At 36.5% G+C, this 24,448-nt stretch overlaps 1 protein-coding gene across 2 annotated transcripts in view; it reads left to right on the top strand.

Annotated features, from left to right (window-relative positions):
• The window catches only part of LOC131156186 (uncharacterized), a 40,562-nt gene that overhangs the window by 12,777 nt on the left and 3,337 nt on the right, over nucleotides 1–24,448 (top strand). For both annotated transcript variants that reach the window (XM_058109661.1, XM_058109662.1), the window contains exon 2: nucleotides 23,263–23,322. In XM_058109661.1, the coding sequence (XP_057965644.1) occupies nucleotides 23,263–23,322 (60 nt within the window). The remainder of the gene's footprint in view (nucleotides 1–23,262; nucleotides 23,323–24,448) is intronic.

Below are 24,448 nucleotides of genomic sequence, written 5' to 3'. Positions count from 1 at the left end.
AACATGGCATTCTGTAAAAACTATAATATGCTAAACTGAATAAAATCTATATAAATCTGTCTGTTAATTATCTGTGAATATCTGTATGTATATGCTATATAACATGATATGCTGAAACACTGTATAAATTCTACATCAGGTAAAATATCTACTCAGGCCACACAAACATTAAAACAATTGTTCTATAAAAACTGTATAATAACCGGTATATATGTATCTATGAAATCTCTATTAATATTCTTAAAACCCTAGCATAACATATTTCCCTTACCTTAACTCTGAAAAGCCCCTACTAAATTTTGGCCCTATACCCGCGGAGTTCCCCACTCAATACCCTGAAAACAACATTTCCCAAAACAAAATATCAGTATTTTTTCGTACATTGTATTTTTTATAACTGAGGGAAAGAAAAATACCGAATAAAATGTCTTACCCTGAGATTGGGACGAAATCCAAACCAACTCCACCAACGATCAGCTCCAGCAGACTTGCAGAGAACTTCGCCAAGAGCGTCGTGGTAGCGTCAGATCATCGATCCGGCGTAATACAGGCTCGGAATCGAAGAGAGAAGGAGGGAGGGGCGTAGAGAGAGAAAGAAGAAAGAATTTGCGCCAAATAATGTTGAAAAATCCGGGTTTTCACTATTTATAGAGCCGGATTTGTTGACGAGACATGTCACCTCGTTGACGAGTCTTTTAATAATTTCGTCGACAAACTTTCCCCCTCGTCAACGAATTTTAGACTGTCCAAAACCCTTCTTGGTATATTCTCGTCGACGAGACGTGGCTTTGTCGAGGAGGTCCCCTTATGTGCTCTTCAACGAATTCCCTGTATTCGTCGACGAGGCCTTATGTAAGAATTCCGAGTTATTATCTCCAAGGTGCAATGTTGTCGACGAACACAAAGCGTTCGTCGACGAAGCCTACTGCCTCCTTCTGTTTCTGTTTCTGTTTCTATTTTCCTCTCTTTTTATTATTTAAATACCATTATTTTTCAGGTCGTTACGCTAATAGCTTATGCTTTTAGGTAAAGTGGTAATCTAACATGGTATCAGAGCTAACTTGGAGGTCCTAAGTTCTAGTCTTGGAGTCTGCGTTTATTGTATGGTATTTAAAAGTGTTATTATCGTCTATTTATTTCTCCACATTCTATCGGGCTATACATGCAGGGGAGCATTAAAGCTTAATATACATTGTTGGCCCACAACCTAATAGCTTAAACTTTTAGGTAAAGTGGTAATCTAACAATTATTAATAATAATAAAGTCTAAAGGACAAAAATGTGCCCATTTGCACAACCTAATTATTAAGGTAACATATTCTCTTCTAAGACTCCCCCTCAAGATGGAGGTGTATAATCACCTATCCCCAACTTGTAACAAGCATTAGACATGGCAGGCTTAAATAAAGGCTTCCTAAAAACATCGCCTAACTAATTGACAAATTTCATAAAGGAATCCTCACGACCTTCTTCAACGCATCATTCCTCAAAAAGTGACAGTCAACTTTTATGTGCTTCGTTTTTTCATGAAATAGTGGATTGCTAGTGATATAAATGGCAACTTGATTATCATAAAACACATCTATTGGCTTCGTTACCAAGAATCCCATCTCTAACATAAGAGACTTCAGCCACATAAGAGCACTCACGAGATGAGTAGCTCAATATTCCACTTCAACACTAGATCTTGCTATAGTAGTTTGTTTTTTGTTATGCCAAGTGTGAATTCCGGTGTTATCCCAAGAGGGGGGTGAATTGAGTATTTTTAAAATTAAGTCCCTCAACTTCTAATTTTGAAAACTATCAATTACAAACTTGCAAGCTGCTTAACAATTAGTTCAATGTTTCTCAATTAATCAATTTAATGTGTGTCTTTATCAAGCATACAATTTTACCCAATTACTCACAAACATACCAAATGTTCAATACATACACAATAAGCAGATAATTTAAATGCAAGTGGAAATTAAAAAGAGTTAAGGGAAGAGAGATGCAAACTCGATTTTTACGAGGTTCGGCCTACATCCTCTCCTTGAGCAACCCACTCAAGGATTCCACTAAAAATTTGCTCCTTTAACTGGGACGGAGCTTCCCTTACAATCTGCTGCTTACAAAAGGCGTAGCTTCCTCCTCAACCCCGGTTCACAGCCCGAACCTTGAATACAAAATAATGAATACAATTTCTGGAACAACTCAAAATGCTACTAACCAAGCTAGTGAGTACAAGATAAATCTTAGCACATAATCATATGATAAAACATGAAACTCAATATGTATGTAACCATATGATCTTTATATGAAGAATGAGATACTTCACAAATCTACCCTTTAATCAATATCTCCCAAAAATTAATTTTTATAAATAAATACTTTGGAGAACTTAGGGTTTGATTTTATATTACTTTATGCAAGAATATAAAATAAGATGCCTTGTAAAAATGGTCTTGAATAACACGTAGATCTAAGTTCTTGCTATCAAGTAATTTATAAAATTTAAATCTTTGAATAAAGAATGTGTCCTTGAATATTACAAAGATTTAAACACTATTTTTCAAGTACCTTTTGCCCCAATAATGTAAATCTTTTTGAATAAAAAATATAACCTAAGTGTCACAAGGATTCAAGCTTTATGATACTATTCCCAAAAGATTTTTCAAATAAACAACTATAGGAAAATAGGTTTCTTGCTCCCAATAAGATTTTTAGATAAACAAATAATGGAGAAGACGACCATTTAATAAAAGATTGAATACTCAATAAAATATTTTTCCAAACCTTAAGATCAAACCTAGATTAGTAGAAGTTGTGCGTGTATTAGCTTGGATCTTGAAGATGCGAATGCCCATACAAATATGAATTCTTTGTAGTGCAGGCAAAAATTCTTAGCCAAGAATCAAAGCTCTCCAAAGTATGCCAATGATTGATGCAATATGTTCAAGGCTCTCAAGAGATGGGCAAAAAGTATTCTTCTAGGGTTTAGGGTTAGTGTATATAGGCAATTTCGCCATCTAAACAATTTCTGGCCGTTGGATCATTTAAAATATTTTATTTACGTCCATGTCTGCGCTGAAATGTCATTCTGCGCCGCGACCTTTATTGACGAATGGTTACGTTCATCAACGAGAGCACTGTCTGAACTTTTTGGGCTCTCGATATTTTTTCGTCGACGAGACAACACTCTTCATCGCCAAGTGGCCTTTATAAGTTTTTCGATGAGGCCTCTAAAATTTACCTCTAAAAATTCTTTCAACCTAGAACTAATGTAAATGAATCTTGCATGAAATGCATGGGTCCCCTAAGGTCAGTCTAGGGAACGTTTGAGCTTCGAATTATATCATATGACATATGTAAATACTTTCAATTCTAAATACCCATTCCCATTGAAGATCTTGAACTTGAAGCTTACTTCTTCATCCTTTTATTCCTCTAGTTCCATGGATTGAGCCAAGTGATATGTACTTTAGGTTTCTCGTGGCTTCCATACAAGTTTACCGTTCATGCATCTAAATCATGATCCTGTTCACAAACTCAATTGCACAGGTCAAATACCAAATGATTTGTCATTATCAAAACAGGATTGAACTCATAGAGTCAACACCAAGTAACAAGATTACCTCCCCCAAAAGTACAATATCTAGTAGTAGACATTTGATCATCAATAGATCCAACCCAATATGCATTAGAGTATCCCACAATCTCACAATACTATTTCATTTATATATCAAACCTTTGCTGGGAGAGCCTTTGAGACATTGCAAAATCCTACAAATAACTTCCCAATGTGTTTGTTTGGAATTTCCATAAACTGACTTACCACCCCCTCTGTGAAAGATATGTCAGATCTAGTGGCAGTCTTGTATTGACATTTATCTTCAAAATATGATCCAACATCCCTAGACAACTTCACATTGGGATCCATAGGAGTATCAACTGGTTTAGCTCCCAAATAGACCAATCTCTGTTAGCAAGTCCAATGTATATTTTCATTAAGATATATTCAACCCTTTCCTACACCGTACAATCTCAATACCAAAGAAAGTAATGCAAAATACCCAAGTCCTTGATTTGAAATTTTGCTTGAAGCCACTACTTAGCATCTACAATCCCACTATGGTTGCTCTTATTGATGATAATATCTTCAACATAAACTACTAGAAGTACACTCCTGTCTCTATTTTGTGGACAAAAACCGAATAATCTTATTAGAGTAGCACTTGATAAATCCTAATGCAAAAACTAAAACAATAAATTTGTCTAACCAAGCTCGAGGAGATTGTTTGAGACTGTAAATGGTTTTTTGCAACCTGCATACTTTACCATCCTCTCCCTGAGCAACATACCTAGGAGGTTGCTCCATGTATACCTCCTCTTGTAGATCTCTGTACAAGAAGACATTCTTCACATCCAACTGATATAAGGGCCAATCAAAATTAAATGCCAATAAGATCAATACATGAACATAATTTAATCAAGCAACTGGAGAGAAGGTCTCAAAATAATCAATACCATATGTTTGGGTGTACCCATTGGCAATCAACCAAGCCTTAAGCTATTCAATAAAGCCATCAGTAAGATATTTGATGGTGTAGTCCCAATGACACCTAACCAACTCTTTACTAGGAGGACGATTCACCAAGTCCCATGTCCCTCGAGTGGTAAAGGCATCCATTTCAGCATCCATTGCATGCTTTCACTTAGGGTTAACAAGTGCTTAAACATGTGGGAAAGGGATAAAAATTGAGAAAATAGACAAGGCAAAAGAAAGCATAGGACTAGGAAGGTGAAGAACAGAAACATAATGAGCGATAAGCAACTAAGGATTGTTGAGCTCTTGTTAGAGTACCTTTCTGGTGAGCACAGGGCAAATCCAAGTCACATTGGGATGGATCTCTTGAACCAATAGTCGAAATAGTGATGAGCAGAGGATGCGCCTACATGGTGTGATGTCTATGCTTTCTTTTTGTCGTTCATAAACCTTCAATTGCTTCTTTGGATCAGTAACTAATGACTTTGGAAGAGAAGCAAAAGATTTCTTAAGAGGGATAAGGGTAGGAATAGGAGGATCAACACAAGAGGGAAGTCCATAAATTGTTGATGGAATCAGTATAGATTCATCCAAGGAGGATTGGGCATTGGGAAAATAGGGTGCCCTCTCAAAAAAGGTGACATCGACAATAACATATTTCTTGCAAATGTGGGGATCATAACATCTCTATCCTTTATGAGTTCTCGAGTACCCAACAAAGAAACATTTAATAGGACCCGGTGAGAATTTGTCCTAACCAGTATGTGGAACATGAGCAAAACATGTGTACCGAAAGACACGAGGCACAACAAAGAACATGGGTATTTTTGGGTATAGGATGGAGAAAGGAATTTGTCCCCCTAGAACATTGGAGGGCATCCTATTGAGAAAAAAAACAAGCTATATGAAGAGCATCAACCCAAAAGGTTTTATGAGCATGCATATGAAAGAGTAGGGACTGTGCTATGTCAAGTAAATGTCTATTTTCTTGTTCAACTACTCCATTCTACTGAGGGGTATGTATACATGACATTTGATGAATAATCCCTTTGGCCAAGCAAAAAGACTAAAGCTCATTAAAAATTCAAATGCATTGTCATATCGAAAATTTTGTATGTAGGTGCCAAATTGAGTTTTTATTTCTTGGTATAATTGAGTAAAAATACTTTCAAAAATCCAAATCTATCTTTTAACAAATAGATCCAAGTCATATGCGAAAAATTACCCACAAATGACACAAAATGTTAATGCCTAGTCAAATTCTTGACTCTACATGGACCCTAAATATTTGAATGAATAAAAGAAAACAATGATTTACTACAAGACTCGACTCTAGACTGAAAAGATGTCCTAATATACTTCCCAATTGTCGCGCATAACACTCACAAGCAAGAAACGAACTTGAACATAGGAGAAACTTCTTGTAGTTTTTGAAGGGATGGATGACTCTGAACAACCATGCCACTGATCAAGAGAAACACCATGAGTAGAAATTGAGGAAGTTGTATGACAAGAATTGGACCAACCATTGAACTAATACACCATCCTTCTTAAGCCCTCCACCAATCCCCATCTTCGTTTGGAGATCCTGAATAACACAATGAGAAGGAAAGAAGTGACCGAACAATTATGGGACTTAGTTAATTGACTAACTGATAGTAGGTTCAAGGGAAATTTAGGTACATATAATATGGATAAAAGAGGAATAGAAGGAATTGAGAGAATACTACCAGAACCAGTAACTAGTGCAACTGAACCATCAGGAATAATCGTAAAGTGTAAAGTAGTGGGGTTGAGGGACTTAAACAAATTAGGACTACTTGTCATATAAGAGGAGGCATCAGAATCTATAACCCAAGGCCCAATTGTACCTAAATGGGCCACAGTAGCACTAGATGTAAAAGACTGAGTTTGGAGTTGTTGAATCATGGAAAAAAGATTGTTGAACTCCTCTCAGGACATGATGGATGATGTACTCAACTCCCCAGTAGAGTGGTTAGGTACATTTGAAGTTTCAATAGTAGAATTCCCCTTCACAAGAGAATTATTGGCCAAGTTGGTTTCCCAAGGAGATCCCAATAGTGATTAATGGAATGATTTTCCTTGCCACCATGTGTGCAAATGTGAGAATTTCCGCGACGAGCTCCTTGTCATATTACACAACTTCTGCCACGACCACAATCCAAACCTTGTCCTTTTCCTCCAAAACTTCCCCTACCAAAGTTAAAGGTAGTATCCATGGCCGACTTATTGTGGGAAGGAGCTTGAGTTGTCAGGCACACACTGACACAAATAGCACTTTCAGAACTTCAAAAAAACTAGAACTTGCAGCACTTCACCTTTTTTGAGTCTACACCATACTACTCTAATTCCTTGAGTTTGTTGATTTTGATGACTCCCTTCCTTTGCCTTGCTTTCTAGATCCCAACCAATTATTTTGTACCCAACCCTCCTACATCTTCATCCAGTTTGAGTCATGGTTTTAAATAATGGTCGTTACGTAGCGTAACGGCCGCTACGTAATGAAAATCAAAGGCTCCGAAACCGATATGGGCCAATATAAATCCACAACCGTAATGGTTGTTACGTCTCCGTAACGGCTGTTACCCATTGTTACACTTCTTGTAACGGTCTGTTACGGACCATTACATGGCCGACAGCTTGCCAGTATTCCTAAATCCCTAAGGCAGGCTAACCGTTGCTTTCCCCCTCTTCCAACCACCCATCTGCCATTCAATCTAACATTCAAAGAGTAAAATAAAAAACTTACCTTGAACTTTTGTTGACCGAAGCTAAATAAGAAGGCTTCACTTCTTCGAAGCTTGAGAGTGAGCAGATCTACTCATCTTCGCAGCCTTGCAGGAGTTGTAGACTTGCAGCAGCTTGGCGAGTCACCGACAATAGCTCTGCAACAGCTTCGCCGCCTCTGCGGGACGCCAACAGCCCTTCGACAGCACCCTCCACCAATCATCGCCACTCGCCACCGGCTAGCCCTTCGATTTTGGCTTTGGAGCTTGGAGTCATCGGCCGTTCGTGCTTCGACTCCTTCGAGGCTCCTCTCTCGGTCTCAAACTCTCTGTGCTCTCAAGTCTCAAGACTCAACTTCTCCTCCACTCTCCAGCCAACGTATGAGATAAGCTTTAGAGTTAATCAGTCAACACACACTGGCACTTAAACTTTTCATTATGTTTTTCTTTTAAATAAATTATATTTTGTTGTAAATTATGTATGTTAAATTGAATTAAAAAAAAGATAATTTAATAGAGTAATAAATTAGCAATCAATAATAATCATATGTAAAATAAAATTTTCTTAATTTATTAATATTTTAATTTTCTTATTTTTTTTGAAAAGTAATTATATAAATCTAGTTCCATCACATATTTCTTTTTCCTTAATATTTTTTAAGTTTGAAAACGTCATTTTGTCCTTAAATTTAATTTTAGGTAAAATAAATTTTTACATGATCTATTTTTTGTTTTTAGTTATCAAATAAAGTAAAAATTGATAACGTAATAAACAAAATTTTAACTTAATAGTTAATACATTAATAATTTTGATTTTTACTATTGGAATTTGTAGAATAAATTTATTTTAATCCATATACTAAGAAAATGCTTAAAAAGTTAAATAGTCGATTTGTATTGTATGGGTCTCTATTAGTGATGTATATGAAAGTAGAGCAAAAGTCTTTTCACCTTTAAAATTACATTGTTAATTTCTTATAGTTATAAATGAAAATAAAATCAAGTTATAAAAATAATGAAAATATCTTTTTAAAGATAAAGGAATATATTTTTTTGTAATTATTTACACACTTTAAAGATATGTATTTATTGAAATCCATTCAACAAGAGAACACATCCCTTAAATATATGCATAAACACTCTTATTTTACTAATAAATAAAATTTCTAATATTTTATAATATTAAAATATTTTAAATAAACATTACTTATTATTTTTAATCAAATATTATATTTTATTTTTACGTAAGAAGTATTTAAAATTAGAACGAATATTTAGTACTTATTATTTAATCTTTACTAAATTACTAATTATATTAAACCTATCATTTTTCTTTTTTATAAAGGTTGTAATTTTGTATTTTCTCTATGTTTTGTGTTGAGATCATCAAATCAAGTCTATCAAGATGTTATGTGAAAGAGGAAATGAGAACTTACCTAGTGAGGATATTGGCTGACATTTTGGTACTGCGGTGGACGGTAATAGACATGTTATTATGTGTAAGTTATGTGGGAAGATAATTAAAGGAGGCATTACACGCTTGAAACAACACTTGGCACATAAAAAGGGTCAAGTAGCGGGATGCTCAAATGTGACCACACAAGTAAGAGAACAAATGATGAAACATCTACAATAGTATGTTGAGAAGAAAAGAGATAAAAAAAAAAGGCAAGAAAAAGCAGAAGCCCAAATTAGAAGAGATTTTAAGAATTTGAGCGATGAAGATGACTTGGAAGAAGAAAGTATGAGATTTACTCGACAAGAAAGCATACGATCATAACAACAATGGGAAGTGAGACAAAGATTTCGGGCAAGAACAACTAGAGGGGGTAATATTTATGAAGAGGGAGGTGGCTCTGGCAGTAGTTCTACCAGTGGTTTTAGTAGCGCAGGAGCTTGATCTTATAGTGGTCGAGAAGTTGGAGGTAGTGGACGACAATGGATTAATCCCGATGCCCCTAAAGCTAGACTAAAGGCAATGGATCCTATTTTAGAAAGAAGTTAGAGTGCAAAACAATAAAAAATCAACACTAAGTTACTAAAAGGTTTAAGAAGTAAATTAGGAAAAGAAGTTGGAAAATTCCTAATTTATAATTGGATTTCAGTGAATGTAGCTGACTCTTCATTTATGCAGCCTATGCTTGATATTGTTGCAGAGGTTGGAAAGGGGGTGAAGGGTCCATCACCCTATGAGGTATCTGAAATTTATTTGGAGCAAGAGTATCAAGAAATGAAAAATTATATTTCTTTTGCTGGAATTTGAAAGGAGAGAGGTGTAACCTTTATGTGTGATGGTTGGTTAGGACCAAGTAGAAAACACATTATAAACTTTTTAGTTTATTGCGATAGAGGCACTGTGTTTCATAAATCAGTTGATGCCTCTGATGTGCCAAGCAGAACAACTGAATATTATTTTAGGTAATTTTCTAATTTTAATTGTATATGCAAATAGTATTATGAACTTGTATGTTTTTAATTAAATAGTAGTAATTATTGAATCTATAATTTCATTTCAGATTAATAGACGAGGTGGTTGAAGAAATTGGAGAGGAGAATGTTGTCTATATATTGACTGATAATGAAGCTGCAATGAAGGCAGGAGGAAAATTATTAATGTAGAAGAGGCCCAATCTCTATTAGATAGCATGTGCAACTCATTACATAAACCTTATTCTTGAAGATATTGGTAAGAAAAGTAACGTGAAGAAGGTCTTAGAAGATGTAAGAACAATAACCTCCTTTATTTACAAACCACACATGAACAGTGAATTTCATGAAGAAATTCACAAATAATAGAGAGTTACATCGCCCTACCATCACTTGATTTGCCACCAACTTTATTGCTTTGGAGACTATTGTCAGGCATAAACAAGCATTAAGGGAAATGTTTACATCTAATGTTTGGAAAAACTCAAGGTTTGGGATGGCAAAATCAGACCTAGCATATGATTCGAAGAAGATTATCTTAAGCAAAGAGTTTTGGCAAAAGGCTTCCGATATAATTAAAGTGCAGGAACCCTTAGTGAAAGTTCATAAATTGGTTGATGGTGATGAAAAACCAACCATGGGTTTCTTTCTTTATGTTTAAATTTGACTTTTAAAATATACGCATACTGACATAGAACTCTCTTTAATTATTCATGCAGCCGAATGGTGGATTCATTATGCTTGTGTGCTCCTGAGCTCCAAAGAATAGCAATTAGAGTTCTTAGGCAGATCACATCAGCTTCGAACTGTGAGTGTAATTGGAGCACCTTTAGCCTCATCCATACGAAAACAAGAAATAAATTAAAGTACGTGAGATTACAAAAACTTGTTTTTGTACATTACAACATGAGGTTAAAGTTAAGACGTACAATGAGAAAAAGCCAACGAGGAATTGAAGATGGTTTCAATCCTTTCAATTTAGACTACATTTTCGAAGAAGATGATCCTTTAAGTCAATGGTTAGAGGAGAGAGAGACTACTCGATGGTCATGACAATTCAAATTAATTAAATGAAGAAGTTGGTGGCACTGCAGAAGGAGGTGATCAACCACCAATAAACGTGCATGATGATTCAAGTTCAAGCCCTGAACGTACACAAAGTGATGACAGTCTTGGTTTGAGCCCACCAAGTGATGATGATGATAATAGTGGTGCTGGAGCTGGGGTTGGCGAGGGTGGTAGTGGTGGTGGTGGCGGCGGCGGTATAGAATATAATTATGGATATGACACAGGAACATCATTTGTAAGGGATATATATCCTTTTGATCGTTATTTACTACATGATATACCTGAAAATTATGACTTGTGTATTCCTCTAGGGAACCAATCTTCACAACCCAGGAGAAGAAGTGCTCATGGTGACCCTAGTGATTCTGTTGAAGATTCATATGGTGTGGTTTATAGTTTTGGCGACTTTGGTTTAGATGGTTCATCATCACAATCATATGTATCTCATCCAGCATATCCACATTATGCATCTCGTGACTCAAGTTTTTATCCTAGTAGATTTAGTGAGTCTTCTTCTACACACTACCCAGAGCCAGCCCCAGCCCTAACTTATGGACATTATTCAGGATATGGTCAAAGAGGAGATTATGCACCCCCTATATTAATTGGATTTTCATCACCAGTACATTTTCAAGAGCAACAACGAAATGACGCAAACTTGGGTTTATTCAGCTATGTATTTTCACAAGGATGGGGAGATAATTTTCAATCCCAATCTCGAGATATAGATGCAAATTATGAAGACCCTTCACGTCATTCTTTTTGGTGGTGACGTGTTATGTTATAAATTTGTAATATTGTATTCATGTATTTTCAACTATTTATTGATATTTGATATCAATCACTTTTTAAATTCATGTATGTGTAATGTGTATATTAAGTATTGAGTTTATTGACTCATTTTTAGTGACTTTATGTCTTTAATTAATTGATTCTTCATTTTAATTACATTTCTATATCATTTTACTCATTAAAGTAATGTAAACTATAAAAAGTTTTTTTTATTTTGTAAACAACGCACTAAAATTAATATAAAAATCATAATGCCTATTAAAAAGCATTTGTAGGTTGAATCAAAGCCTCCAAAATTCATTAAAAATCATGTATTAATGGATTTCATGCTTATTTTTCGATTTTGGCATGGTTGTGCATGCGTTAAAAAAATTCACGACCGTTACGCCCGCTTCCCGTTACGTAACACCCGCGTCTCCCGCGATCGTTACGCAACTGCGATTTCGAACCATGGTTTGAGTCCTTGTCACTTGGATAATTTGAATTGCAAGTATACACATGGGAACTCAAGGGAGCAGAGCCTCCTCTAGGCTCTACTTTTGCACCTATAGTTCCCTCGTCAAATGATCCTATTTCTCATGATGTTGATCTTCTTGTAGCTGTTTGTAAAAGTAAACACACTTGTACCCAACATCTAATCTCTAATTTTGTTTGTTATCATTTCTTGTTACCCTTATATTGCTATTTTGTTAGTACTATGTCTTCTATTGCTCTTCCAAAATCTATTATTAAGCCCTATCCCATTCTTGGTAGAGGACTATGATGGTTGAAGAGATGCATGCGCTACATAATAATGATACTTGGGATTTGGTACCTCTTCCTCCTAATAACTTTATTGTTGGTTGGTGCTAGGTGTACAATGTGAAAGTCAATCATGATGGTTTTGTGGCATGTTTGAAGGCTCGCTTCGTTCCTAAAAGGCATATGCTTAGGTGAATGGTTTGAATGTTTCAGACACATTCTCTCCTATCACTAAATTTGCTTTAGTATGTTTGTTCATCTCCTTAGCCACTTTTTGTCATTAGCCTCTACATCAGTTAGATGTGAAGAATGCTTTCCTATATGGTAATCTTGAGGAGGTCTATGTGAAGCAACCGCCTGGGTTTGTTGCTCAGGGGGAGTCAAGCTCAATGTGTCGGCTCAAAAAATAATTATATGGTCTAAAACAGTCTTCCAGAGCATGGTTTCGTCGATTTTAATTGCTATAGTACATGAGTTGGCCTCTGACGATGTGTAGTAGATCACTCTATATTTTATTGTTATACTCCATTGAGTAGAATTTTTCTTATTGTGTACGTGGATGATATTGTGATTGGGGGTGTACCAAATTTACCGAAAAATTGAAACCAGCCCAAAACTGAACCTAAATAAGTTTCAGTTTGGTTTCGGTTTTTGAAATTAAAAAATTTTAGTTTCAGTTTCAAACTAAAAGCTGAACTGAAAAACTGAATTATCTAATAAAATTAATATGTACGAGTTTTGTCATATAACAAACATGCTAGAGGTAGGTAGTAAAATATATCAATATTTTTTACTTATAATTATCCTTTAATGATGAATTTTTACAATTATAATTTTTCAGTTTTTGATTTAATACTTATGAAAGCTTAATATACATTGTTGGCCCACAACCTAACAGCCTATGCTTTTAGGTAAAGTGGTAATCTAATATGGTACCGAAGCTTGTTACCAGGATGTCTTGAGTTTTGGTCTTGTTGCTTGCATTTATTGCGTGGTATTAAAAAAATTATTGTATTTCCTATCATGGATGTTATTTATCGTGTCTTCATCACTTTATGTGTTGCTAGACTGCAAATGCAAAAGAGTGTTAAAGGTTGATATACATTGTTGGTCCACAACCTAACAACTTAAGCTTTTAGTTAAAGTGGTAATCTAAATGGTGAAGGAAAAAGGAGGGGGGGGTGGGGGGGAGTCAAGCTGGACCCTAATGAGGGATGGGACTGGCTGAACCCTTCTGCCCTTTCTTCAAACAAGTAAGCAACTAACCTTAAATTGTATCGAGCTATCTTCGGTAAAGCTAACAACATATCAACCTATGACGAGTAGACCCATACCATAATCCAGCAATATACTTTAGTATATTCAGGTTACTCATTGTATAGAGCATATTGAATGCAATTTAATTTTGATCAGGTTCAAGATCCGTACTAGGGTGGGGAAGGGTATAGGCAGTTGACTTAGTGACCTAAGCTTAAGTGGATTTAGTAGATTGAGCAAATTAAACTATATTAGTAAATTCCTCACTTAGATCTTGTGAGGAAGAAGATGCTAGCTCATTTCGGACCCCAGTGGAAGATTCAGAAGCGGAACTATTGGAGACCTAGGGCCCCCTATAGAACAACTTCTTTCAGAAGGAGAGATTTCGAAATGGACACTTTTGCATCCTAGTGCGATACTTGCATTGTATCTCAATCTATCGCCAAACTTGTCTTTAAGGCGGCCGAAGGGGTGCCAAAAAGGGGGTGTTGTTAAAAAATAATCATTTGATTTTGTTTCTTGCTCTCCCTTAGCAGCGGGAAAGGAGTCTATATATCTGCCTACCTTTGGTAGATTTCCCTCAACGCAATCCACAGAAATTCCACAAATCCGTTGATGGATAAGTCCAACGACTCAACGGCAGTGCGGAATTGAGTTTCTCGTCTGGTGGATTTGATCTATAGTCCCTCCAACGCCTAGAAGACAAAGAACGGGGGAAGTTAAGCCTTACCTTACTTTTGATTCCTTCCACTGGGCTTTTTCATTACCTAAGTGGCACTCTGGGTTCCCGAATACCAAGAGCGTTTGATTGGGTCCGAGCTTCCCAAGCTCTATGCTGTTAGGGAACTCTGCAAGGGTTAACTACTTCCTATTCGATTCTCCCGTTAAGCGTCTTCATAAATAAGAAAGTAGGCAGCTAGTGATGGGGATCAGCATGCCCTACCTATGTAATTTTCAGATGTTATGACACTTGGTCAACCTCTTGATGTCAACATTTCCTTTGCTGATATGCTGACACATGGGCAACCCTAGATGTCCACTTCAACTCATAATTATTTTGTAGATGCTTGAATACTTTTCAGTGTGAGAAAGACCCGAGTAGAGATGCCGAAGCAAGTTCGAGTTCAAGATCCATGTGGGCCCCATACGGGCTTGTGGGCCCTAAACAGTTCCATTGGGCCCCACAGGGAATTGAGCCTTCCTTTGACTTTTGTTTTATATTTAATTTATAATCTTGTAAGACAACTTGCTTGCTTGCATGTGCATGTCTTAGTAAGGTGTGTGTGTTGTAAGTTGTGTTAGTATTTATTATGTCTAGAAAGTTGGAGCGTTTATTTTGTTAGTAACTTGTAAGAGTTATTAATGTGTCTAGTAAGTTGGTGTCTTTATCATTTGTGTCGCCCGTGCTTTTGTGGAAATTGTTAGTTGTTTAATGTCCTTGTCCCCCCATGCTAGCTAAGCTTGTTAATGCTTTGTCCCCCCATGCTAGCTATATATATCCCTTCATTGTAAGGACAAAAGCTAAGTTTGAATATTGAAATATTGAAAGGAAATTCCCTTGTTGAAGCTTGTTAGCTTTGTCCAATCCTTGTGATTGTGTAGTGTGAGGCTACGTTGTTCTCTCCGGAGATCAAATGGTGAGAGACCACTATTCTATCCAGTGACTCCATCTCCATATCCTCCAATGCATCAACATGGCCACACCAAAATACCCCCCACATGGCCACTTCCCCTCCATTACATTGCTGCGTTTATCTTGGTGTTTCAAAGCTTGTTTGAAGGAATTTTCTGGCGTGGCCTAAGACTTGTTGAACAATGTCAAATCATCCAAACAATTCTCTTGGTAATTTCAGTACTTGTGTTTGAATCCTTGCTATATATTGTAAACCCTTGCTTATATTGAAGCCTTTGCTTGAAAGGCTGAAATTCCATACTTGAATACCACATTTGAATCCATCGATTGCAACATTGATACTTGCTAGTTTAAAATCAATTGTGGGAATATTGCTTGCTAACAATAGAACTTAAATTCTTGAAATTTTGAATGACATCTTTGTTGTATATAACTTGATTCCTTTATGAAAGAACTCTTGGGACTTATTTCTAAACAACATCATACACCGTTTAAAAATTCAACAACATGTGGAATATAGCATGATTTATCGTGTTTATGTTCAGATAATTAAATTCTTAAATTTAAAGTGTATGAGTGTATGTGCTTGTGTGAGGGTTGAACCCGTAGGACATAGGTCAACCATTCCTGTCCTACACCAGCTAGCCTATTTCGTAGTTGCAAGTAGGAACTTTAAATACTGCCTTCGATCCATTGACTTGGGCAACCTCGCCCCTCATCGCTTGTTTGTGAGCAAAATTGAAAAGAACACTATAGGCAAACAGGCTAAAAGCGTTGTCCGTCTTCATGGCCTCAATTTCATTTCACGGAGTGAACCGTGTCAGAAAAGGGAAAGAAAGTAAGCAGCCGCCAAAGCAAAAACAGCCTGTCAGTGATCAAGAGAAGTGGAGGAATTCGTGAACTAATTGAAAAGGAGTGAGTATAAGATCGTTGAACACCTTAGTAAGATGCCCGCTCAGATTTCCCTCTTAAGCCTACTACTAAGCATTTTGCAGGATGAGCTTGCCTCAGACTCGATAAGTCAGAATCGCTCCCCATCAATCCTTATTTCATTTCTTTCAGAACATTTCTTTCTTTGCCTTGTGACCTCATCAGATCAAATTTCTTTGAAGCTGGATCAAACTAGAGAGACAGCCAAGACAACCCCTATCATCAATGTCCCACCCACCACCGACCAAAGCGATGATGCTCAAGTATACCTTGTTCCAATGATCTCTCGATTTTCCTTCTTGATTCGACAACGTGCTCATCTTGGCCCCTTTTGAAAGTAGGATGCCTAGAGATCCTAACACTATTCAATAGTATGATTACCTCGTCCACAATGAGTGCACTTGCGAGGAGTGCCTTTACCATCCATCTTTACCACCACGACCACTCGAACCACCTTGATAACTTCTGTGGTTGTCTGGTAGAAAACTAGAATCACCCTATCTAGCAAAGACTGTCCTCTTAGAGCTAGATGCAAAGTGAATGTGTGTTAAAGGAAGCACAAAGGACATGAGAATAAACATTGAAAAATGATGGCAAATATGTACTACTAAATATCTATGATTGGACTGCCTCGAACTCAGGTCTCAAGCCCACTAAAACCTGAACAATTGTCATCTACTCCCTTTGCTTCTACATCTCACTAACGTCAGCAATTATAGGTTGCACAATGTTAAGCTACTCATGAATATGTTTTTTCTTTCCCAAATAATCTGCAATGCTCCTATCTCCTTGTTATAATTGATAGAACTTTTGGGATAAATTATACATACATGTAACATTTCTATAGTATAGAAGTTTGGCATAATCCAAAATCTCCTTGCACATATCTAGGTGCATGCACATCCGTGCAATCTATTTCTCCATCAAATTCCACAAGAGGAAACAATCAAGGCATCTTCTTGAATTACACTTCTTTTCTATTCTCATAAGAAGGATCAGATTGGAGCAAGTGGTTAGATTTTCCTAATCCTACTAAATAAACCTGAACAGCCTTAGAACATTGAACATAATTCTTTCTATCCAAATTTTGAGTTGTTATTTGTGACAGCGATGAAGTAAACGTGTTTTTGAGATTCATAGGCTCCATCCCAACACTTGCAAACTAGCAGCCACAGCAATGTCAAACAAGGAAAATAATCAAAACTAATCAGGACAATCACAAATTATGTGAAGCACCAACACAACCACGGACAAGGTGAATGACATACCAACTGATATAGCACTGCCACAGCCTCACAGCTCAACTTATGAACACTGCTACTGCTCCAAGAAACTCACAAAGAAGCATTTACGAACACCGAACAACTAATGGATTACCACGAGTGCATGGTTGAAAAAGGTTGGATCTTTGAGCAAAAAACAAGCACAACAGCTTGATAATATGGTCTAGAAGAGGAATCAGAACATGGCAGAGGGGAAAATCAGGAAAAGGTGACCAAAAACTCTCTTATGTGCCGGCGTGCAGGGTCGGCACTGCCGGTAGTTGGCTGGCGTGTGGCGGCACATGGGGCACTTTTTCAGTGATGGAGTTTTCTTGGGGTAGGCTTCAAAGAGTTTTGTTTTTGGCTATATGGTTGGTTTTGCGAAATAATAAAAGGTGGAGGTGGATCTGAGAAGGGCAGCGATGGGAAGGTGTTTTTCAGTGACAGCTGAGTCTGATAGGATTTAGGTTGGATCATGCTATGATAGACTGATACCATGTTGAGATTTTGATTAAATGAATGACCTAACTTGAAGGTAGATCTCTCCCTCTATTTATAATACAAATCAAATACATTCTAATGACAATAATGCCCTTACTAACTCTCACTAATTAACATATTAACAGACTTAATAATAATACTAAAAGACATATGTTAGTTTTTCCGTGATCCCAAGAGGGGGGTGAATTGGTACTTTTAAAATTTATGCCCTAGGTGAGCATCCTAACAGCAGTATATTCACAACCCTATGGTCAATCTAGTGCAAATAAAGTAAATCAATTATAATATGTACCAGAAATTTAATAAAGCAATTTTAATTAACTACGCATGCACCAGAAAGCAGTAAAGGAAAGTGACACACAGAAATGTTATCGAGGTTCAAGAAATTGCCTATGTCCCCGCCTTGGCTAACAAGCACAAGGATTACCACTATACTTGCTTACTTAAACGGGTGGAGCGGCACCTAAACAAATCAGGTCAATTAACACAGGGCTGACCTCCACCTTTACAACCAATCCTTACCGAGCTAGATTACCGCCCCCTCAGGCCACGCCTGGAAACACTCAGTAATTTCACAACAATGAAATTGGTACAGTGATCATGCTTTCATGTAAAGCAGATGTGTACCCAATCTAAACAATCACATACACCACCAAATGATATAATGAAGTAAGCTCAATGTGGTCTTAGATGTCTACTCTTAAATACTCATATGAGCGATGTAATCAGTGCGTGAGAGGGCAAACAATATGATCTTTGTATCACAAAATATATATTCAATCTAAATGCTCAAACAGAGATATTAGCAGCACTTCAGATATCTCAACAAATGATATTTCTCAATACCCAAGCCTCAAGAGATGTAAAGATTTTGTTTGCAAAAATGAGTTTGATCTTTGTGTTCAAAAATAATATCACTCAAGGAATATTACAACAAAGATCCTTAACACATAATCAAATATTTCTTCAAAGATTTCTCAAAATGAAACACGCTAGATTTTTGAAAATGATTTGAAAGTATTTAAGCAACCAAAATCAAATACGAACTTCTTAAGATATTGCAATGATTGTGCAATACTCAAAAGTTCAAACGAAGTATTCTTAGGAAAGACTTATTAATAAAGTCCCCTAAGAATACTTGAGGTTTTGCTCTCAAATAAAACAATTTCAAACAAGCACAATCTTGAGAGAGCAAACCTTATAGAGCAACAACACTCAAATCAAACTTACGAAAGGATTTTTGGCAATATGACAAGGTAAGAATGAGTGTAGGGAACTTAGAAGTGAGTAATAGAAATTTTGGAATTGAGAGAAAATTCACTAATCAAGTTTTCTAATCTTGTGTTAATCATTCCAAATGAAGGGGTATATATAGACTTCCCCCTAATTATAGCCGTTAAGGACACATATGGAATTATTATAAAAGTTTTAATATTATTTATTTAAATTAACCCCGTTTAAAAATATTAACCGCGGTAAAATATTTGGGGCAACCCGAGAGCACCGGTCGACCGAAGGAAATTAGGTTAACCAAGTTGCTTTAAGTTCGGTCGACCGGGTATTAATTGTATTGCAAGTTCGGTCGACCGGACATGAAGGTTTCAGGGCGATTTTCCCTTTTAGCGCGGTTCGGTTGACCGGGAACTTTTTGAACTATCTAAGTCGGTCGACCAAACCGTTGAGTTCTCACACGTGGGAACTTGGTCGACCAGGGCGTTGTTATACATTTTGGGCACGATCGACCAGATGATCAATGTGTTGACTCCTATGGAGTTCAGTCGACCAGGTGTAAATAAACTGGGCAAGTTTGGTCGACCGGGCTGTGATCAAACTGTTGACCTGGCACCTGTTCGGTCGACAGGGAGAATTTTATACTTGAGAGTACGGTCGACCGAACATGCATATTATGTGCATTTCGGTCCTATTTGATCATGCAATCACCCTATCCATTTAGCCATACATACATGTGTATGTGTTAGTGTCCTAGGGTCATTTCTAGGTCCTTTTTAGTTTGAGCTTACTTATTGTATCATGCAAGTGATGCATATGATTATTACAAGCCAAGCCTTATTTACTATTACAGACCTTTTAAATAAAAATGAAATTAAGAATTGTATCATGCAGGTGATGCGTATAATTATTACAAGCCAAGCCCTATTTACTATTACAAACCTTTTAAATAAAAATGAAATTAAGAAATAGAATACAACATATATTGGGTCTTCAGCTTCAATTCCTCTTTGTGTTATCATTATGATCTGCCAATTAGAATACCTGCACATAACCTCAAGCATGCATCAAATACAATAGTTATTTGTCATTATCAAAACTGGGCGTGACCTATAAGGTCAACAACATAAATAACCTCTAACAATATCAAATAAAATTTTGTTTGATAATATCTAAGGCAAGCAATGAGAGTCCTGAGCCCTCCCTTTGTTAGAAGCCAAGAAGCTTGGTCCATGCTTCATCCTTGATGTACGTGGTAGAATTGCCACTTAGGTTCTTCCTTGAAATCCTCCCATGTGGCAATGGTGTGTGTACCCTATTTGATATCCTTGCACCTACAATACCACCACATTGGTGCTATATTATTAAGATAGGGAGGGGCAATTTGTACATTGGTGGCATCATCTCGCATCAAAATACTACACTAAGCCTGATAATTTTTCAATCTCTCAAGCATTTCTTGCATCATCGTAGGCCTTTGGCTTTGGCATATCCACCCATCAATGCTGCCTCTCTCCCTTGATCTTCTTGACCTCGTTAGAGCCTTCATGGCTTTAAGGGGATTCTAGAGAGAGAGAGAGAGAATAAAAAGGAACACATATCACTTAGGATATGTGATGGAAGCTTGAGCAGCGTAGGTAAAAAGGCTAAGGGATTGGGACTCAACTTACAAACCTGATTTGAGCCCATCAAATGAAGATACCCTAGAACATCTTAGGACTAGGATTGGCAAAGAGACCCCACCAAATGTCCCATGAACAGTCCTAGGCATGTACACTGCCATTTTGACCTCCTACTGAGGTGCAAACATAAGATAGTTTATTATGAACTGATAATTGTGCGCATGCAAGTTCAATGTGGGTCAATTTCATAGAATAGGGCAAGCAGATTTTGCACATTTACAACTTCAAGTGAAGATGTTCGTCACCAAAGGTTGATTCCAGCTAAGATGAATTAGATCTATAACATAACCTGCTAGTAATAACCTATGAAGCAGAGGCATGGGACATGAGTACAACATGTCACACAGACATGGATATAGGGACACATCATTCTTAAAAATATAGGACACTGAGTAAATGGGGTTGCAGACAAACCAAGCTATTCATAAGCAGCTCGATGGTTTAGCTTATAGTTGTTAGAATCTTATGATTCTTGATTTGAACATACAATTTGTATCAACTCCACACCATATCATTTCGAATCTTACTAGCAAATCTAAAAACTATTGAACCGTTGCCAAATTTGTCGATTCTCCTTGTGGATCTAATGAACCAACCCGAATCTATCGGTTCACACAATTTTAGACCTATTATATCCTGACAAACCTAACTAGTTTAAAACCCCCAAGGCAACATTTCTTTTTTTTTTCTTGCTTATGTTTTTACACAATTACCTTCCATTCCTTGTCTCTGTTTGTTTTGTGCTAAAAAAGAGAAGAAATAGAACTTCACATCCTATGTTGCCTACACAAAACCATTCTTCACTCTAGGAGTATACTATTATGCTATTAAGAATAAAGGGAAGAACACTCACTGGCTGAGGTGGTAATCATATTTCATTTTGTTAAGATTCAAGAGTTGGTTTTTGTGGAAGTTTGTTTAGTTATTATCATATTTTTCTAGTTAGTCTCTTTTAGGGGTGAACAAAGTTCGGTGAAAATCGAATTACCCAAATTGACCGAACCAATTTGGTCGGTTCGATTCAGTTTAAAAAAAGTTAAGCTCAGTTTGGTTTTAATGTTAGGGGAAATTCGGTTTTTGGTTCAGTTTGGGGTAATTTTAATTTCAGTTAACCAAATGATATAATAATTAATTTATATATATATATATATATATATATATAATCACTAACTCAGAGTCTGAGACTCTATCCAGGCGGGGGATTTAATAAGGGTTCCAAGTTCGAACTCTAGTACTCCATTCTCCACTCCAGCTTCCACTGTCCAGCCTCCTCGAGTGCTGCTGGATCTACCGATCTGGACTAGCTGCACCTCGCACGCCACGTCGCCTTGCCCTCCCCGTGGCCTCGCCTTTAGGTTGTTAGCTGTTACTGACTTCTTGATCAGTTTATCTTCTGCCACAAACTGACTTTTGGTTCAGTTAAATTTGGTTAACCGAATTAACTAAAAATTTTGTTTGGTCAGGTAATGGTCGGTTAACAAGACTAGTTCAGGTGGTTCGGTTATGGAAAATTCTTAACCAAAAAAATTTTGTTAATTCAGTTAATTGATCGAATTGCCCGAACCAGCCGAGAGCTCGCCCCTAGTCTCTTTGACCCTTCATCTTTTGACTTTTGTTAATCTTTTCAACCCCTCATCTTTTGACTTTTGACCCCATGCAATAGCACTTCATTTCCTTTAAAATTAGTCAACTTTAAATCCATTTTATCCAAAATCAGTCAATTTCATAGTTTTGTTATTAATTTAAGCAATAAGCTTGAGCATGGTATACTCAAGCTTGATTTGAGCTCAAGGTCTGTTGCTTGAACATGGTAAAGCTCAGCTCAATGCAGCTTGACTCATTTACAGCCCAGTTGGGAGGGGCATGCTACTAAATAACTTTATATATTATACTTAAATATGTGGCACATTGCAAATATTAAGTTTTTTTTTTCGTGTAATGGTTTGCATTTAAAATTCAATATAAAACACATGCTTCTTCTTTTTTATTTTATATTCTCCACGTATCATTTTTTTTATTGTAAATTTCGACAAGTTTATTTTATAATTATTTTCAAAAACCCATCATCTATTTTTTTTTCTCTATTCTTCTTTCATAATTATGATTTTAATGAATAAAAACAAGTCATATTACAATGTGTCATCATATGTCTAAAGCACATTGAAAAGTACAAGATGAGTATCCAAGGAGTGTCCGAGACTAAAGATACCCTTTAAAATTTTGGACGCTTGTTAACACTATATGTACAAGGACACCAAGCCTTAAGTGTCTATGTTACATAAGTAACTCCTTATCAGGAAAAAAAAAAAGGAAGGAGGAGGCAAAATTCTTTTTCTATTTGATGTGATCATATGACAATTCTATATACAAGAGTGTCAATATAACTACTTAAGTTCATATAGTATTACTATTTGTTGCTTTCTCTTATAATTGATTCCTTTTTAAGTGTTTCTTTGTTTTTTTGAAGGTTAAAAGCAGTTGGTTTAATCGAGGAGGCTTGACCCCTTTATGCCTAGATGATGTTCTGGTGAGGTTCATACTATTTAATGGTTCTTGTGCTTTTCCATTAGAATTGTGTAGATGTTTCGGGGTCATTGAAAGCTTCTTTAAGAATTATCTTCCATTCAATTATTGATTACATTTTTTTTTTTTTTGGAAATATCTTTTTGCCTTTCTTTTTTGGTTTTAAGTTGCCTTAGTTGAAGGATTTCCTAATTCTGTATGACCCAGCATATAGTATCAGGATCCAAGAGGAAATAGTCAGATACATGATTGTATTAGTCTTATAAGGCAGAGGAAGGCAAATGCCATGCTTTGCTAAATTATCAGCACTGTATCATGTAAAAAGCACATAAAATAGTTATGGGGTTTTTGACCCTTGTTCAAAAATTCCAAACCAAGTTTTTTTGAGGCAGAGTAGAATTAGAACTCATTAGACGAATTAACTCAGGCTTAAATTCTTATATTGGTGTTTTACCATAATAATTTTTTTCTTTTTAGCATTCTTTATGAATCTGTAGCTGCAAATTCTTTTGGCATCCTTTTGCCCTTTGTACTCTTAGTTCCTTGTGACTTTGCTGCCAAATAATATCTTTTTCTTTTTGGCATTCTTTATGAATCCCTAGCTGCAAATTATTTTGGCATCCTTTTGCCCTTTGTACTCTTACTTCCTTGTGACTTTTTGCTGCCAAATAAGTTGTCTAGCTGGGTGCCGCATGGTTCAATTTTTTGTTTTCTTTCTATATTTCTGTACTGCTAACAACACTGAATTTGGGTCTCTACATTTTTCTATCAGGACTTCTGTATTTTGCAGTCTTATCCGTCCCAACCTTTGTTGTTTGGTATCCTTCCCACTTTTCTGGTTTACTGACAGGAGAGGGCGTTTCTATGTCAAAGATGGCTCGGTTGCATACAAAAACAATTAACAGATTATTCATTTTATGCAGAAACCTATAGAGTTTTTTCTACCAGACATAAGCACCCACATTCACATTTTCTTACATGTATGCATTGCCAATTTAGCCCATCAATGTAGGATCCTAGGGTCCTATCCCTCCCTCCATCAGATTCTCCTTCTCTCTCTCTCTCTCTCTCTCTCTCTCACACACACACACACAAATTACAAATGCCAGAAACTCAAATTAATTGTTTAA

Source organism: Malania oleifera, chromosome 5, assembly GCF_029873635.1.
Source record: "Malania oleifera isolate guangnan ecotype guangnan chromosome 5, ASM2987363v1, whole genome shotgun sequence".
Taxonomy (NCBI): Eukaryota; Viridiplantae; Streptophyta; class Magnoliopsida; order Santalales; family Ximeniaceae; genus Malania; species Malania oleifera.
The sequence above is the reverse complement of the archived record's forward strand: the minus strand, read 5'-3'. Positions and strand labels throughout refer to the sequence as shown.